Genomic DNA, 19592 nt, shown 5'->3' with positions numbered 1-19592 from the left:
CTTCAAAAGATCTAAAATGTTGCATGTTGCAATTGTCTTTCTCATAGACTTACACTCACGAAGTGAACTTAATGGGCTCCGTCCATAAGCTGTGCAGCAATAGCTGCTTCAACCAGTTCCGCTCCTCCAATAAGCTGAACATGAACAGCTGTATGAACTGTGGAGGATATTGCTCTGGCACAGACAGTCAGTGTCCGTCTCTGCTGATAGAGAGCAGTGTTATGAAGTTCTGCAAACAGAACTGCCTCGTAGCCTTCAAAAAGGTAAATGCAAAGGAACAACTAAATAAGTCCAATCATTTGTTGAAAGCCATTATCAAATAAATGAATCTTTCTTTGTAGAAAAGTTTGAAACCTGTCAGCTGCAAAATTTGTCATACCATGCGACCAGTTGCAGAAATGGTGGAGAGTCCAAACATGCAGGGTGTCAAGGAACTTTTCTGTTCAAGTTCCTGTGTCACAGCGAATAAAGTTCAGACTGTCAGTTCTTCAGGTAACATAACCAGCTGTTTACTAAGATTCTGCATTCTTAATGATATTCTCTTTTTGAAGTATACTCAAATGTTCTTTTCATTCGCATGCAAACAAGGTGTTCCAGTGGAATGCAACAGCTGCAAGCTTAAACTAACGCCTCAGTACCATCTAGCCATGTCTGACGGAACCATCCAAAACTTCTGCTCCTTTTCATGTGTAGTATCATATCAGGTAGAGTTTGTCAAGTTTACTGACCTCTATATTTTGAAGGAGACATCGGATGCAAAATTCACTTTCACGTAATGTTGTCATAAATGTATTAGCAGTGTGTGGACACAACCACAGTATAAATGATGATAATTATATTTTTTTGAATCACCAAAAACCTTAAATAGTCTTAATGAACAAGCTGTTTTGAATTTCTGAGCATTGCAAAAAAAACAAAAACTCCTGTATATCGCAAAACAAGTTTTATGACTTTCGCTGCCATAATGCTTAGACAATTTACACTGCACACATCTTTGGCTCTGAAATGGCCACTGGAGTTGACCACGATCACTTTCTAATCAGCAATTGTGTTTATATGAGCTGTGCACATTTCTGTAAAGATACTCATATGCCTCCCTCGATTAAAGCTGCAGTCCGTAACTTTTTTTTTTGGTTAAAAATGATCAGAGATCAATATTTGAGCAAGTACATAACCAGCCAGTTTTCCAAACTAACTTTAGCACAATTTCACTGTTATCTTATAACAGTGTTTTCTAATTTGAGAGGTATGAATACTAGGCTATCGCATGTGAGGATCCTGCACGGGTGGCGGATAGATAATAGCCTTTTCTCACAGCAGCTAGAATAATTAAATGTAGCATTTTGATTGTGGATTGTAAACTAGAAAGCATTATGTGCTCATGAAACACATGTGAATACAATTAAATTATATTGCCATTTTAAATGCGCTTCTGATTACAGATAGCCTGGGATTGCACAATATTTGTATTTTAAAGACAACCAGTTTGAAGGGAGCATAATTAGCTTTTTAGGTTAAAATAATTTTTTAACATGACGTTTGAATGGTATGACGATTAGAGATTAGACTGTGTGCAGAAATTGAAATCACATGCGAATACACACTATATAGACAGTCACACATTTTTCGAACTATAAGTCGCACCTGAGTATGTCGCATCAGTTCAAAAATACGTCATGAGGAAAAAACATAAGTCGCACTGGAGTATAAGTCGCATTTATTTAAAACAAAGAGAAAACATTACCGTCTACAGCCGTGAGAGGGCGCTCTGGGGAAGGCTACAGGAGCACTGAGCAGCATAGAGCGCCCTCTCACGGCTGGAGATGGTAATGTTTTCTATTGATTCATTTTTAGTTCATTTCTCTTGGTTCATGTCAAATTAATTGTGATAGGTCGCACCTGACTATAAGTCGCAGGACCCGCCAAACTATGAAAAAAAGTGTGACTTATAGTCCTGAAAATAAAGTATAATAATAATATGCTCAGTTAATGGAAATGCTAACTGATCTTTAGATTAAATCACCATATAGTGCGATTTATTGCAATGCTTTTCCCCTCAGTTGGTCAGAACAAACATAGCAGACTTGTTACTTGTTTAGATGAAAAAATCCGGTGAAAATTCATATTTGTGTCATGAATTCCAATACGTAGGTTAGAATCTGTGAGTGTGAAGTACAGTGAATATCCACACTGGTGTAGTGACTGACTGCCTCATATTCCTCAAAACATTAGATTCATCTGCGATGTAGCCGTGCTGCACACAACCCGATAATTCCAAGAACAGCTGCAATTAGAGGTTTCCAAACAGACATGGCAACAAAGGGAAAACTTGTGGACTGCAGCTTTAAATATAGGCAAAATCTGTCAAAATCCGTTGCCATGACTTATTGCAAAAGAAAAAAACTGACAAATTAACTATGGTCGCAGGTTCTGTCTTTAAAAGAACAATCCATTATTCATGCAAATAGCCTAATTTTCCAACTCCCTTGAGTTTTACCATTTTTGAATCCTTTCAGTCTGGTGGTAGAACTTTAGCTGTAGCTTAGCATAAATCATTGAATCTGATTAGACCGTTAGCATCTCGCTCAAAAATGACCAAATAGTTTCTATATTTTTTATATTTAAAACTTGATTCTTCTGTAGTCATATCGTGTACGAAGACCGACGGACAATGAAAAGTTACGATTTAGGTCGATATGGATAGGAACTACACTCTTATTCCGGCGTAATAATCAAGGAACTTTGCTGCTGTACAATGGGTGCAGCAGGTGCAATTATATTACTATGCACCTGAAAATAGTCCACAGCTAACTTCCAACAGTAGCCTATTTTTAGGCACTGCGTAATATTGTTGTGCCTGCTGCACCCATGGTACAGCAGCAAAGTTCATTGATTATAAGTTGCTACATTTCATGAAGACCCTAAAGAATCATACAAACTTGGGCGTCCGATGTCCCCTTTCAAGATATGCCATTCACAGAACTAGAGCTATTTGAATATTTGTTTTTTTTTTTCTTTTTTTTTTTCAGGAGTCTTTCAGTAAGATAAAGCCTGTCATGGCAATAAATACTGCTACTTCTACAAGCAACAACACACTTACCACAAAACCTCATGCCCCCAAACGTCCTGCAGAGTCCAGCTCACCAGCAAAGACCAGTACTTCCAGTGGTCCACCGCAAACAGCCACCAAGATCCCCTGCTCTCAGTGTTTGAAGTCATTCTACCACAGACCAGAGCTGCTGGAGTTCAAGGTACTCTGATCAATAATCAGATCCCGACAATCATTATTTTAAAGCCTGTATACTGATATATCGTCTATTTATTAGATAGCACTCTACATTTTGTGAACCTGGTTACCAAATTAAAAGGATAATTCTATAATGTTTAAAAAAAAAATAATAATCCGTATTTATTTTTGCTTAACCACTAGAAATAAAGTGAGATGTCATTTATTAATTATGAGCATTAAATATATACTATATTTGACTAATTAGACCAGTATCAACAACTTTAAACTGATAGGACTCCTGATATATAACACAATTTATATTTGTATTGTAAATTTCATAACTAACATTCTTAGTTTACTAATCTAAACTGTAGTTTGTATTTGTCAGCGATGAGTAGTTGATGTTGACCATGTCGCATGTTTTCTTGACCTTTCAGAGGAAAATGTACGCTTTCTGTGATAATAGTTGTGTTGAGGAGTTTAAACAGATCAACAATATCATGGCTCGCTGTGAGTACTGTAAGATTGATAAAGTTGTCAAGGAGGTGAAAAGGATAAACAAGATTGACCGCTCTTTCTGCAGTGAGGGTAAGTACTGCGAGCAAATTGAAGATACTGTTAGTTGGTAGTTTTTCCTTTTGCTTCAGACATGTCTTGATCAAGTTATGGGTTGTGACATCGCAATTACTTTTGTTCATCCCTGTACAGGATGCAAGTTACTGTATAAGCATGACCTGGTCAAGCGCTGGGGGAAGAAGCACTGTCGCAACTGCTATTACTGTAGCGGATCCGCTCAGGCTCTAGTGACTGAAGTTATTGATATGGTAGAGCAGGAGTTCTGTGGAAACATATGCTTATCACAACACCGCTTACTGATGCGTAAGGTAATATTTGATCTCTTGGTTTATTCTGAGAAACCATTGTGAGTCTTTTTTTTGCTGCATTGTTACTTTTAAGACATGCCATGGATTTGGTTTTCAACTCACAGCAAGTATGTTTTTGGCAGGAAATAAAGTGCTCCATGTGCAGACAGGCCAAGAAGATGACGGAGACTGTGAAATGGCTGGGTGAGATCAAGCATTTCTGCAGCTTGCAATGCTTGATGTTCTTCTGCAGTCTGCAGGGAACCACTGGGCCAGTCAGACCCGCAAACAAGACTTTGTCCACACAAGGTATTTCCTCCTGTAGATTTGAGGATATTTATCCCTTTTTTTCTCTGTATCTTATGTCTTTTAATCTTTCGGTGATTGTTTTCCTCAGGGACAAGCCCAGAACCATCTCCAGGCCCTCAAACTACAGTTAATCACACACAACTGGTAACTAAAGAGGCCGCACCGGTCATCGCCAGTGTTCTATCACTCTCAAGTGCATCCAATGGACAGCCAGGTGTTTTGGGGAGCAGAGTTCTGCAAGGTGACTAACCTCTTTTTACTTCTTAATCATCTCTGTATATTGAGGGATGCACAGTGTATAATGCCGCGTTTCCACCGAAATTACCCGGAAGATTTGTACTAGGAACTTTTCTCCAGGAACTTTTTCCCCCCAGACCTGTTGCTTTCTGCATTTCCACCGCGGTGTAAAGTACCGGGAAGATTAGGCAAATAGACTGGTGACGTAGGTCTGCGCGCATTTCTTAATGCAAAGTGCACAGATTTTGGACGTGCATCCTCGGTAGTTCAGACTTCGTGCTTTCGACTCGGGAGTGTGATGTCCGCAATGACGCAAGTCCGGTAAATCTGCAAACAGCAGCGTACTTGATGACATCAGTCAGCTGACCATGGCTACTGCAATTTTCCTCTCTGAACATTTACAATAAAACAAAATATGATATCAAATACAACTGCCTCCTTTCATTTTCATTTAAACATAATAACAGCTGCAAAAATGTACTGAGTTCAGGGATATGTGTATATATACAGCCATTACAATGAAACGAAATAAATATAAATTTGTCTTTTTGATTTTAATTTTAACATATGGATAAATTGAATACGGACCAAAGATTTACCCCAAATAAGTTATTTTATGTTTAACCACTAAAGAGACATCAGAGCCAGTGGCACATATCAGAAGGTGGTGGTGAGGCTGCTTCTCTGCGGATACGTGAGGACTGAGCTCCCGCTGATCGCGTGGAGCTCACCGTCTCCGAGATCGGCAAAAAACATTTTTAAATGGGCATTGTATTTACAAATAAACCACAGATTTGAATTTTAACTACATTCTTGCCTGAAATACTTTTAAAATTACTTTTCATGACACAATAACAGTAATATTTTTAAAATGATCCGAATAAATTGTGGTTGAACTCAACCAATGCTGCGTGAACTCAACCAATCAGGATGTTTAGCGCACCCAAGTCCCGCCCCCGAAAGTTCTGAATCTTTGAAAAAGTACTTCATCACCAGCAGGGACTTTCTGAGGGGCATTTTTTTACCCGGAACTTTTAGTTCCTGGCACCTGTGGTGGAAACACACCAAGTACCAGGCCAAAGTCCCTAGTTCCTGAGTAAAGTTCCTGCGGTGGAAACGCAGCATAAGTGTTGGCCGATGCTCAGTTGTCATGTCGTCTTATCGTCAACCTGTCAGGTCGCTGATACACAGCATTTTCATTCATTTATTTAATTTGTTGGTTTAATTACAGGTAGTGAACCAACACCAGCATAAGGCTAAAAGAGCCAGTTTACTTCCCTCAGTCATTCAAAAAGCAGCTACAGAAAGCGAGCAAAGAACATTTACATTACTAAAGAGCATCATGTAGCGCAGAATGCTTCTTTAAAAACGCTCCCTTATAATCAGTGATCACTGTCTACACAGTATGATGAATAAATCTCTTGCACTGAACACATCTGTGGCTTGTTATGGCTCTGACACGGCCACCGGAGCTGATCGGGGCCTAACAGCGCTGCATCACTAAAGATAGGTGCTTAGTCCATTTTTGATGGATAATAATAACGATGATAATAATAGTAATCATCTTATCGTCAAGGGCATAAGAAACAGGCTCATCATAACACAAAACCATCGTCTATCATCACAACCCTACAGTATATACCATATTTAATAAGATTATTATGTTATTAAAGTATGAATGTATATTATTTGTATACATTTTTTGTAATTATTTTAGAAATTTATTTTATTGGATATATCTACTATCATGTTATAATGGATTTTTCTCATGCTCATTTCTCTTTTTACATTGCATTACTTTTGCCATTTTTTTAGCAGTCATTACATAATTTGAAATAAACTAGAACCTATAAATAAATGGAATCTTTGGCAAATCTCAAAATTAATATTTTGTTCATACTATAATATTGTGATTACTTCAATTTTGTGTGTGTATTTGGATAACATCTTGTTGAATTTTACCAGCAATCAAATAATTATAGGCTAATCAGATCTGTCAGATTTTTTTTTTGTATCAGTGCCTAAACATGTTGCTAGTTATATAATTATGACTGTAATTGTCTGTTGTCAACGTTTTTTTCATGAAATGTTTTTGTGCAACCTGAGGAATGAATCAGCAGTTTTCTGTGGCACATCTCTCACATTTACCTTTTTGTTTCCTCAGCCTCTGTTCCAGCTGCTACAGCAAAAGGTTCAGGAAATGTGAGTTTTTCACAATATCAGTAATCCAGCTGAAGTTCCTTTTGAAATGTGAATGAAAATCAACCACTTATCAATCGTTCTGTGTTGTCAGACTGCCAGCACACAGACAGATGGTGCGAAGTTTTTTGCGCCAGCACCTCGAATCCTAAAGAACAAAGCCCTGCTGTGTAAACCATTAAGTCAGAACAAAGGCACATCTTGCAAACCCAATGTCTGTGACATGAATACACAAACAGGTACTAGCAAGCAATGTTGCGGACATGTTTCTTTTGTGCATTGTTTGCTGACACTCCCATGTATTGGCATATGCGTTGTCATGTGTCTCTTGACCTAATAAAATGTTTACTGTTTTCCAAAAAGTGAGTGTTATGTAGTGGACCGTAAAAATGAGAGGAGGCACTTGTTATAAATGTAATGGTTGCCTTTTGTCCACTAGATGGACCTTCCGTGATAGTGCTGCCTGTGCCAGTTCCAATCTATGTTCCGCTTCCCATGAATCTCTACACCCAATACACTCCGAAGTCTGTGGGGCTTCCGCTTCCGGTGTGTATCTCTACCTCTTTTGTCCTTATAAAACAATTAAAGCTCTATACTCTATAAAAAAAAGTTCATTTATTTCAGTAATTCAACTCAAATTGTGAAACTTTTGTATTAAATTCAATGCACACAGACTTAAGTAGTTTAAGTCTTTGGTTCTTTTAATTGTGATGATTTTGGCTCACATTCAAAAATTCACTATCTCAACCTATTAGAATATGGTGACATGCCAATCCAGCTTTTCAACTCAAAACACCTGCAAAGGTTTCCTGGTTCACTAGACTACACAATCATGGGGAAGACTTCTGATCTGACAGTTGTCCAGAAGAAAATCAATCAAGCCACAAACATTAATTGCCAAAGAAGCTGGCTGTTCACAGAGTGCTGTATCCAAGTAGGGCTGGGCGATTTGATCAATTCTGCGATATAAATCGATATTTTTTTCCAAAGAAAGTATTGAGTTGTTTTTTTTTTGCCGCGAGTGTCGATACATACGTCCCATTCAAATCCCCTGTGTTTACCCCTGTTCACGTTGCAGGAAGAAGGATTTGGTCAGCCAGCCGCTAGTGTTGCTGTAGAGCAAGTTACCCGTACTAACTTTACACAGACGCAGACATCTACCTCTTCCTGTATACCAAGTCAGAGCGAGGATATTCAGAGAATGGCGGCGGATATAAATCCTGCACCCACCTGATTAAAACCAGATGTGTGGGAGCACTTTGGTTAAAAAAAAAAAGGAAAGCAACGACTTGGATAAAAGCGTCGCAATTTGTTAGCTATGTGGCACTAACATTAAATATTCCGTCAATACCACAAATTTATGAGGGCAACTAAAACGTCATCACCTGGACAAGTTTATGCTTACGGAGGACACAAAGCAGCAGTGGCCGCGTGACCCAAAACAAACTACGCTGGACATCGATGGCGGTTGTTCCCACACGTTTCCATCTGCTTCATCAAGGGCGCAGAAAATTACAGAGTCCATTGCCTTTATTTGTCAGGATTTGAGAATGTATTCAGTGGTGGAAAACCCCGGCTTTAGGTGCATGGTGAACGCGATGGAGCCCTGCTATCCTATTCCTATTATTTTTTTCTGCTGGGTAGACTGGCTACCTCACATAGGTTTAGGCTTACAGGTTACAAGTTTTAAGTTAAATATTCTTAGTGACTTGAATTATTTGATGCTTTGGAGAAGCCATGGTACTACTATGTTTACTTACCTGGCGGCTAGACTGGCTACCTCATGTTCAGTGTCAAGCTAAAAAGCTGTCAAAAAAACTGTTCAGAACAGGCCAATTGCACTTTAACTCTCCGTTGTTAATTGCAAATTGCAATGTTGCATTTTAATTTTCAAAGTCCAGTGTTAAGTTTCCATAGTCTGTGATGATTTAGGGTGCAGTGTCATCTGCTGGTGTTGGTCCATTGTGGTTTTTGGAAAGTCACCGCACCCGTTTACCAAGAAATTTAGGAGCACATCATGCTTCATTCTGCTGACCAGCTTTTTGAAGATGCTGATTTCATTTTCCAGCAGGCTTTGGCACCTGTCCACACTGCCAAAAGCACCAAAAGTTGTTTGAATGACCATGGTGTTGGTGTGCTTGACTGGCCAGCAAACCTATTGGGTATTGTCAAGAGGAAAATGAGAAACAAAAGACCAAAAAATGCAAAAGAGCTGAAGGCCACTATCAAAAAACGCTGGGCTGCCATACCACCTCAGCAGTGCCACAAACTGATCACCTCCATGCCAGGCCAAATTGAGACAGTAATTAAAACAAAAGGAGCCTTTACCATGTATTGAGTACATGTACTATAAATGAACATTCTTTGCAGAGGGCCAACACATTTTTATTTTTGTAAAAAAAAAAACGGTCTCATGAAGTATCCTAAGTTGTGAATTGGAGTTTTTTTTTAAATGTGGCCAAAATCATCAAAATTAAAAGAGCCAAAGACATACATTACATTAGTCTGTGTGCATTAAATTTATTTAATACACGAGTTTTGCAATTTTTTAGTTGAATTACTGAAATTAACTTTTCAACAACATTCTAATTTGAGATGCACCTGTACATATTTGCTACCAGAATGTTAATGAGTGTTACAATATTTTTATTGTTAATGGAAACTAAATAAAAAAATTGTTAACTGATAAATAAAAAGCTAACATGGAACTCTAAACAAAAATGTATCACTCAATTTTAAAAAGGCAAATACAGCAGTATTATGACTAAAAGACAATAGATTGAGAAATTTAACTTCTTTAATTTAAAATTTAACATTTTTAAATGAAGGCTCATTAAAACGAAAACTGAAATCTCAAACTAGAAAAAGTTAAGGAAATGGTAAAGAAAACAAAATACAAAATTAATAAATTAAAAAAACACTACATGTACAAGGATAAAGTATTATAATCATTTCAAATGAATTGCAGATTATAAATTAGATTCATAGGCATCCCAAACTCTTTATTTATTATACCATTAGTATGTACTTGTCAACATGTGTCTCCTGGCTGTTTATGCAGGTTCCGGTGCCCTTGTTCTTCCCTACAACTCTGGACAGTGCTGAGCGCATTGTGAAGACCATTCAGGAAATCAAAGAGAAGATCCCTGATGACCCACTGGAGGCCGACCTCATCATGATGGCAGAGATGGTGGCTGAGGATGCAGAGAAGGAGAAAAGCATCATTATTACTGGTAAATTAGGGACAGTTGGAAGGTTTTTAATGTTCCTGCAACTTTGGATATTTTTAGTTAACACACTGATCGACCTGATTAGTTGATTAACTGGTTTCTCGCCATGAATATATAGGCATAGATGCTGGACTGCCGTTAAGAAAAAAAACGAACTATTTGAACAAATCTTGGGTTGTTTGGACACTGCACAGTGTTTAAACTTTGAGAAATGTAATAAGATATTGCAGGTGCACACATGCACACACATTTATTTTTGTTCACTAGCCTCCTGTTTTGTTATTCAGATCAGACAAGTAACATAATGGACGACCTTGATCTGGAAGCCTTATCAAGCAATCTGAGTTGGGAGGAGGACTCTGTGTCTTCTGCCCAGACATGGGATCAAACCCCTGAACCTGAGAGGCCTCCTCCACCCGGATCTGCCACACTGACCCCCGTCTCCACCGCCGCGGAAGAGCCACAGATGGACCTGGAGGCCGATTTCCCAATCGGTAAGAGCTTGTGCGGTGATTTAAGGTCAAAACACAACAAGAAGTTTTCTTATATATAATCTTAAATGCATCTTTATCCTTTCACATTTCAGAGCGCATTGAACTTTTCAGAGAGCCAACACAAACAGAGACAACAGATTCTGTCAAACGGAGATCTCGCAAGAGAAAACATGATGGCTTCCCTCAGAAGAAAAGGGTAAGAACAGCTAAAGCTGAATTGACTTAAGTTGCCACCATACTTTCCACTATAAAACACTTTCAGTTTTGGAAACAGGATATATCATACTAGGGTTTTGTGATGTTTACCCCTTTTTTATTTTTTCTATGCCTTTATTTTGAAAGAGTTTCAATCATTATGCAAAATGTCATAAATGTTTGCATTTAGCCATAATTATAATTTTCCTAAGCCAAGTGGAGAATGAAGGTGGAGCAGCAATAAGTGTCTGCCAATTATCACGAAGGAGAAAATAAGATGAGGTACTTGTCACAAATAAGTTTTGTAGAACTGACACTCTTCTAAGCCCCACCCCCTCAATAAAGCCTACATTATGGCAGTGTACAGCTGCTGTCAAAAGATGCATGGAAAGGGAAGCAAACTGAGCAAATTATCTCCGATGTTAATAATGAATCCATGGATGACCCACAGCCACTGATGAGATTTTGGAGTGGTGAGGAAGGTTACATCAAAGTCTCTTTAAGACAAGTCATGTCACTCGGCAGCCATCTTTGATATGCCTCTCATGGATGCAAGTGCAGGTCCTATTTCTTTGAATGGGGAAATATCAAATTCTCCAAACCTGTTCACTAAGCTTAAATTAAATTTCACATTTGATAACACCAAAGAAGTCTGTTAACAACTGTCATAAATGTTGTTTCTTTTGCTCAAACAGTGTTATTAAAAGCTTATTTTTCAGGCTAAGATCAGCCAGTGAACATGCGCAGTCCTAAGCGCACATCTCAGAGCGCGAACCGTTAATATAGCAACTGGGATGCTTCTAATGGCAGCTGCAGTGATGCGCTGACTTTACAGATTAATGCTTGGCTCTTTCATTCAAAAGGTGGGGCTTTCTGTGATTGAGCAGCCATATTGAGCGTTGCATTTTTCCCCATTCAAAACTATACAAGCGACACATCCTAGGTATTCTGTAGTCTTTGGTTACATTCAAAATTATACCTGGTGAGGTTGTTCTACACTGACGTGCAAAGGCAAAAGACTGTAACTTCGTTTCGTTGTTTTTCCGAGAAAATAATGGGTCCTTTGAACTGTAACTTCTAAAAGCCAAGGTAGAATGCCGTTTAACACCAGTTTACCACTCTTTTGCTTTGTTAGGAATGCCCAAATTGAGTTACGGTGTTCCCCCTTTAAGCCGCATGTCAATATGAAGTTACGGTGCCAGTTTGGAGTTATAAAGTGTTCTTTGTTTTACTGTCCATTAAAGTCAGCCACATTTTAATTATGGTGTAGACAAAGTAGATCGCGATCTTCCAAACAGCTCCATATAACAAAGCACTGTAAAGACTAGATATCCTGGCAGCAATGCCTAATTGTGAATAACCTTTAAAGATTTTTTTTTTCTTTTTATAATGCAGATTATTCATCAGGCTGTCACTTCTAGTTGGACTCGAATGCCATAGCTAGCATGATCAATCATAAAATCAGTAGCCCTTTGAAAGTTCGCAATTAAATCCATATCCTATCTTTTCTTGTAACCCAATAAAATCAATCCATGGCAATGAACGTCATCTGAGATGTTTAATCCACAAGCATTCCGAGCATTATTCCTGCTTGCTGGCATTTACATCAATCCACAAATTGTTCTTTTAGGTTAGACTATTTCATAAAAGTCAATATAAAAGCAATTATGCTATGTCTAGCATTCTTTTACGTTACCAAGCATTGCAAATAAATTGGTATCCATGGTATCCACTCATGTTTAACTTTAATTCTGCTGCTACGAGCAAAAAAAAAAAATCTAAAAATCTTTGAAAGCTTTGCATTTTTGTTGGTGTTTGTTCACGCAGCTGCAATAAAATAACTAATTTATTTTTTTAATGCAGTTAAATTGACTTCTACTTTAAATGTCGTTAAGTCCATAAAGAGATGCATTATTTATCGCAGAGAATTTTGTCATTCCTTTAAAATGGAACGGATTACCTAATTGTGTTCAACACACAAAAACGTTAATTAATCGCGATTGACAGCCCTATTTTTCCTGCCCCACCAAGGCTGTTTCGCCCACATGCACATTCGTATCTGTGGAGTTGTCAAGTCTTCAAGTTTCAAGCTCCGGACAACAGGGACAAAATGTGATGGAGGACTTAAATCCTGAGCTGGCGAAAAGGGATGCCATGATTGAAGGGCTAAAGCGGGAGCTGCGACACTGCAAGGAAGTTTATGACATCACCAAGTCTGCTCTAGGAGATTTGAAAGGGAGTCACAAGGGGCTCGTCGAGGCCCACAGGGCTGTCGTGTTGCAGCTGAGAGAGTTACAGGTGACAACCGAGACGTTGAGGAGCAAGCTTGACTCTGCACAAAGCCCAATGGTGGACTCTAAGAGCGAGGATGCTGTTGCCCAGTGTAGCGATGCAGACAGTCAGCAAATAGAGCCATGTTGCCATCCTGATCTGGAGATTCGTCTTCCCTCGGAGAAGCAGCTGGAGCTTCTGTTCACGCAGAGTCGGAGGCGGCCGGATCGCTTTGGTTGCTTGTTGTTCCGTGCTGTTTTACCCCAGAGGAAGTATAAGGAATGGGCGTCTAATACCAACTGGGATGGTGCAAGGGGCAAATTTGCATTGCCTGTGAACCTACGGCGCTTTATCATTAAGAGTGTTTCCCAGAGGTTCCCCTGCTTAACCAGCAGTGATCGAAAATGCATCAAAGACAGAGTCAATGAGTTCTTGCGCTCGCCAAGAAACAATGTTGGCCACAAGCTTTTACATAAGACAAATGCTGGAGACAACATCTAAATATTTTGATTTAATAGATTGTGGTTATTTCGGAAACCTGATTTTGTCTTTCGTTAGAAACCCTTTAGACACTAAATTTTTCAAACTGTTAATATCATGATACATAGCTTAACCAATAGTGTATTATATTTTCACTGAAAATTGAATGTAACTGTGATTAAATCAGCCTAAATCAGTACTGTCACGTGATTGCTTTTAAAACCATTTTCATCTTGTCATGATAGTAGCATGTGCAAACCAGACCACTTTACTGTGGTTTATAAGCTGTGGCTTCCATTTCTAATGTTGTTCTGATGATTTGTACTTGATTCTTCAACATGTTGCACATGAAAAGGGATTATTTGTAAGTGCATTATACAGATTACATGTACAATACTGTTCAAAAGTAAGATATTTTTGGAAAGTCTCATCCACCAAGGCTTTGATTGATCAAAAATATAGTAATATTATAAAATTACATTTTGAAATAACTATTTTGGGTTTGAATATATTCTTAAAATTTCATTCTGTGATGGCATTGTCATGTTCTATGAGAAGTTATTATAATATGCTGATTTGTTGCTTAATAAACAGCTTTATTATCATGATGTTGAAAACAGTTGTGCTGCTTTATATTTTTGATTTTTTTTGTTGTTGTTGGTGTGTAGGGCCGTAAGAGTGCAACTGTTGTTCCAGTCAAATCAGCACTAGACAACCTCTCTAACCTCTCAAAACTGCAACACGAGTATGCTGTAAATGCTTGGAAGGAATGGGTACGCTGGAGGAATGCCCAACCCAACATGGAGACCCCCAGATTTGGCTGTAGGTCTTTTTTTATCCAGCATTTTGTCACAAAAGAAAGTTCCTCAATTTCAAATGAAAAACTGTTAAAAATTATCATTTTCTCATTGAAACAAATTTGGAAAAATGTACTATTACACTCGCCCACCAGTGGATGCTCTGCAGTGAATGGGTGCCGTCAGAATTAGTCCAAACATCTGATTAAAAACATCACAATAATCCAATAATAAAAGTCCATAATCCATAATAATAGTTTGTCTACTGAAAAAGTCCTTTCCGTTTTCCTTCACAAATATATTCAAGACCATTTTCACTTGTAAACGGTGCATATATTTCTCTCCTGATTCAGACAAAGACTTTTTTTACTAGAAAAAGAAATATTATGAATAATTACAAACAAATAGCTTGTGAATTACTGTAATGTTTATTATCAGCTGTTCTCATTCTCACTACAGAGGATCCATTAATGATCAAGTGAAACAATTCAAAATTTTTCCAAATCTGTTCTGATGAAGAAACAAACTAATCTACATATTGAATGACCACAGCTAAGTAAAATCTCAGCAAATTTTCAGTTTGGGGTACACTATTCCTTTAATGTGTATTTCAAGGTGTATATTTTTTGAGTATATGTATTCAGAGGGAATGGAGCCTCCGCATCATGCTGTACTAATTAAACTACAGAATCTTCAACCTGGCATTAAAGCACTAAACACTATCTTCATCCGTAGCACGCAGTATGACACTAAAGGAGGATTTGTTGAAGTGCTGCACTGCTGAAATAAGCTATGGCCTCTGCAAGTTCATTTCTGAAGTTCGTCGACCCAACGGAGAGAAATACAGCCCTGACAGCATCTTTTATCTCTGTTTGGGAATCCAGCAGGTAAATCATGAGAAAAAAAAACACATTCAGTCATGTTATATATAATTGATTAGATTTCAGCTTTTTTCATTCATGTTTGCAGTACCTGTTTGACAACAATCGGATGGAGAACATCTTTGCAGACGTTTTCTACACCAAATTCTGTCAAGAACTGACAAACATACTCAGAGGGTGGAAGCCAACTATTTTGCCCAGTGGTGAGTAATTTAAGACTACTATTTTAATGACTAGCTTGTTTTGCTGCTGCTCTACTTGTGTGTGTGTGTGTGTGTTCAGGTTATGTTCATTCTCGTGTGGAGGAGGAGTATCTATGGGACTGTAAGCAGCTGGGGGCGTTTTCACCCGGTGTGCTGCTTAACACCCTGCTTTACTTCTTCACCAAGTACTTCAACTACAAGACCGTGGAGCAGCACCGCCGCCTCTCTTTTGGCCACATTGTACGCTGCTCTCGGACGAAGGGCAACACAAAAGTGGCCTGTTTGCGTTTCTATCCCCCCAAAGAGGAAGCAAGCACAGGTCAGTGGTCAGTTATACAGTCCTAGCTTGACTGTCTGTTTGAGTTCTTGTTGTATCACTTATTTGTTTTAATTCAGATGGCGTCCCTGCAAAGAAAAGAAAGGAAGAGGAGGATGAAAATGATACTGTATATGAGATCAAAGAGAATGCAGACAATCCTCTCCGCTGTCCTGTCAGGCTGTATGAGTTCTATCTTTCAAAATGGTACGTTGTTTGAACTTCCATTGAACAGCATTTATTTGAAACTAAAATGTAAACTTTATTAATACTGTCACTATTAGTGTATTTTTATGCATTCTTACTGATTTCTATTCTTCTATTTGATCAAGTTTGTCATAATTATGCCCTATTAAATACCGTCTTACATTCCATCCAGCTCACCCAGCGTGAGGCAACGCACAACCGAATTTTATCTGAGCCCCGAGCGCTCCTGTGTACCCAACAGTCCCATGTGGTTCTCGACCACCTCCTTGAGCGACGATGTTCTGGACAGCATGCTCACACGTATCCTTACTGTCAGAGAGTTGCACCTAGAGAGAGAAACATCACCCAACGAGTCTGATTCAGAAAGTGACTCAGACATCAGGCCCTGATTTTGAAATCAGACACATGGCATAAGCGGAAACCAAATTTTTATTGCTACAAAGCTGACAAAATCTGGATGCCATTAAATGGGCCTTTAGGATATGGATAGATTCCAATGGATGGAAAGCAAGTGTTTTGTCATTGTATTTTCCACGTATAATTGGATAGTAGTTATGAGGCTGTACAGTGTTTTTGTGATCAAGTGTATGAAAAACTATATTTGACAAAAGCAGTTGATGTAAAAAAAAAAAAAATTCAGGTGCATATGGTGTTATGGATTTCATTTAGAGGACAATGCTGAGTTTTTTTTGCAATACCACATTACACATAAGTAGTATTTAATGGGGTTTCTGCCCATTCTTTGTATCATATTGAAACACTAAAGACACTGACAGCATCTTTGTACAACAGGCATTAATAAAAACAGTTGCTGGTATATCTAGCCCTAAAATGAATACTTAGGGTTTTCTTTTTGCAACCTAACCAATCCCGGATTTCTTAATTCTTGTATGGACAAGGCTGCATTTCTTTGCATAAAAAAAGAAAATGAATCTTTTGGAGTCTTTTTTTTTTCTCTCTCCAACATATACTGCGAAGTCATAGATTTAAAGTTGGCATCAAATAAACAATCATGCATTAAATTACATGCATTTTGCACAAAATTATTTACAATGCTTTACAATGGCAGTGAATGGTGGTTGATATTAAGTAGCCCAAGAGAAGTGCTATTAAGTACGGAAGTTCTAAGCGGCCATGCATTATATTTTTTTTCCTTTTTGTTTTCTCGTTATCTCGACATAACGAAGTTCGTTTTCTCGTTATAACGACTTATTTTTCTCGTTATCTCGACATAATGAAAGTTTGTTTTCTCGTTATAAAGACATGACAGTTTTAATGTTTCTATAGTAACAAACTCAACTTTGACAGGCATCTGATGGACAACCATGCAGGCGCTCTTACTGTAGCCTATATTTCAGCAAATTTAGCTTCGCCTAGGTAATAACGTCTACAATACTGTATATAAATAAAGGCTGATCAATCACTGTTGATTTTTCCAGAGACAGTACAACGAACGTTTTGTTTTTGTAATTAACTTTAAATGGCAACACCGCGAAATTAGAGTTGCTTGGATTAAACTCACTTTTCATTTTCCCTTTATTTGAAATAAAATTATATATAATTTGTAATTTGTAGTAGTCATTATATGATGTGGCAGATATCATGTGTGTTACAAGCTTCTGTTTGAAAAGAGCGTCCATGTGTACGTGTAGTGTGTGTGTGTGTGTGTAGAAAAAAACGATTACAACATTATAGAACAAAACTGAATTAAATTAGCCTATGGATTTTACATATACATCACATTTCTCATCAATATGGTTAACAATAAAGAGTAGTAATAAGGAAAAGAAGCACATCAGCCTACATCGTAAAATCCCATCTTACGTAGATAAACAGAATACACTGGTGTCAACCTTGGTTTTGATAAGCAGTTATTTTATGACACAAAACGCGTTGGTGAAACTCATGCATCTAGCAGGAACTTAATACACAAAATATTCATATTGATTCAAGCATTTAACATTTATGAATTAATTAAATGTCAGTAATGAAGACTGCACAAATTATAGCGATCACGAGGAAGGTCCGCGCACAGTAAAGTGGATAGTGTACAACGCCCCATTAGTTATATTCAGGTCTATAGTGCCACCTGATGGCGCAGTTTTGTAACTTCTTAGAGAAAATTAATTCGTTATAACGAGAAAACGAACTTCGTTATGTCGAGATGACGAGAAAATTAAGTCGTTATAACGAGATAACAAGAAGAAAAAATATTATAATGCATTGCCGCTTAGAACTTCCATAATTAAGTGCATCCATCCATCATAAAAATGTACTCTGTGAGGGAATAATAAAGGCCTCCTGAAGCTAGAGATTATGGTTTATAAAATTTTAAATGTATATTTTTCTTACAAAAATTCACAGATTCACTTCAGGAGGCCTTTATTAAGCCCCCGGAGCCATGTGGAGCACTTTTTATGGATGAACATTATAAAATTAATGTTGAAATAACAAAAAAAAAAAATATGTATGAATAAGTGAAAGTGAAAGTGAAAGTGAAAGTGAAGTGACATTCAGCCAAGTATGGTGACCCATACTCAGAATTTGTGCTCTGCATTTAACCCATCCGAAATGCACACACACAGAGCAGTGAACACACACACACACTGTGAGCACACACCCGGAGCAGTGGGCAGCCATTTATGCTGCGGCGCCCGGGGAGCAGTTGGGGGTTCGATGCCTTGCTCAAGGGCACCTAAGTCGTGGTATTGAAGGTGGAGAGAGAACTGTACATGCACTACCCCCACCCACAATTCCATCCGGCCCGAGACTAGAACCCACAACCCTTCGATTGGGAGTCCAACCCTCTAACCATTAGGCCACGACTTCCCCAAAGTATACACAAGTTGCTTCAGTCAGTATTTTAATATTACATTAACTTTATAAAAATAAGAATAAAGAAAAAATAATTTACTTGATGGAAAAAAAAAGTATAAACTATCAATTGTAGGACAAAAGATATTAAGCTAATTGTTTACAACAGGTTTTTGATGAATCTTTAAAACTGGCTAAAATGTTGTAACAAGCAATACTAAACAAACATTCTTATTTTAGATAATGTATACCCCTAAAGGCACTACGTATCCTGAGTCATTCATTTACAGACAGAATATGAAAATGTAAAAAAAAAAAAAAATCAATAAAGCAGTTATTTTTGTTTTCTTTGTGCACAAAAAGTATTATTGTAGCTTTGTAAAATTGCGGTTGAACCACTCTCTTGAACCAGACTGAAGGTCTGGAATTCATGGCAGCTTTCATTGGCCAGGACCCGCCCATGAGGCAGTTTAACCGACATGTCCAACAACCAACTAGTTTGTTTCGTTCATCGAAACTCTGACATTTTACAGATAATATGGTGCAAACTTTAAATATTTCACATACTTTTGAAAATCCAGTGTATAGTTAATCCTGATAAGCACTCGTCGTCACACTTGTAAGCACGATGGATTTCTTCTTTCGTGAGGGAGTTCGGCGCCATGCAATCTTTGTTTCCAGGCGGAATGTTAAAGAACGTGACACACACGTCTTGCGGGAATCCTGTAGAATTCAACCAATCTGATGACGACTTAGACACTCCTGAAGTGTTTTCACTTTTGTGTCCCATATGCATCAGACGTTTAGCCAATGGCCTGTGGGCGTGACATCTGAGGCTGAGACTACGGTTGAACCCCTGATGTCACA

The 19592-nt window shown here is 38.1% G+C and overlaps 1 protein-coding gene across 3 annotated transcripts in view; it reads left to right on the top strand.

Moving 5' to 3' along the window:
* zmym4.1 (zinc finger MYM-type containing 4, tandem duplicate 1) overlaps positions 1 to 16936 on the top strand; it is a 38861-nt gene extending 21925 nt beyond the window's left edge. For 2 of the 3 annotated variants that reach the window (XM_026288822.1, XM_026288823.1), the window contains exons 8-27: positions 48 to 263; positions 342 to 492; positions 589 to 704; positions 3030 to 3251; positions 3667 to 3817; positions 3938 to 4113; positions 4236 to 4401; positions 4490 to 4642; positions 6803 to 6840; positions 6932 to 7076; positions 7277 to 7383; positions 9899 to 10070; positions 10355 to 10561; positions 10654 to 10757; positions 14176 to 14329; positions 15040 to 15191; positions 15274 to 15388; positions 15468 to 15707; positions 15785 to 15911; positions 16084 to 16936. In XM_026288822.1, coding sequence (XP_026144607.1) covers positions 48 to 263; positions 342 to 492; positions 589 to 704; positions 3030 to 3251; positions 3667 to 3817; positions 3938 to 4113; positions 4236 to 4401; positions 4490 to 4642; positions 6803 to 6840; positions 6932 to 7076; positions 7277 to 7383; positions 9899 to 10070; positions 10355 to 10561; positions 10654 to 10757; positions 14176 to 14329; positions 15040 to 15191; positions 15274 to 15388; positions 15468 to 15707; positions 15785 to 15911; positions 16084 to 16300 — 3129 coding nt within the window. In that variant the 3' untranslated portion in view covers positions 16301 to 16936. Of the gene's footprint in view, positions 1 to 47; positions 264 to 341; positions 493 to 588; positions 705 to 3029; positions 3252 to 3666; positions 3818 to 3937; positions 4114 to 4235; positions 4402 to 4489; positions 4643 to 6802; positions 6841 to 6931; positions 7077 to 7276; positions 7384 to 9898; positions 10071 to 10354; positions 10562 to 10653; positions 10758 to 12787; positions 13481 to 14175; positions 14330 to 15039; positions 15192 to 15273; positions 15389 to 15467; positions 15708 to 15784; positions 15912 to 16083 lie in introns of all 3 variants that reach the window. The other variant, XM_026288824.1, reaches the window with a different exon arrangement.
* Positions 16937 to 19592: the final 2656 nt, after the last annotated feature.

Source organism: Carassius auratus, chromosome 19 (assembly GCF_003368295.1).
Source record: "Carassius auratus strain Wakin chromosome 19, ASM336829v1, whole genome shotgun sequence".
Lineage (NCBI taxonomy): Eukaryota > Metazoa > Chordata > Actinopteri > Cypriniformes > Cyprinidae > Carassius > Carassius auratus.
Note: the sequence above shows the minus strand (reverse complement) of the source record. Positions and strands in the feature narration are given on the sequence as shown.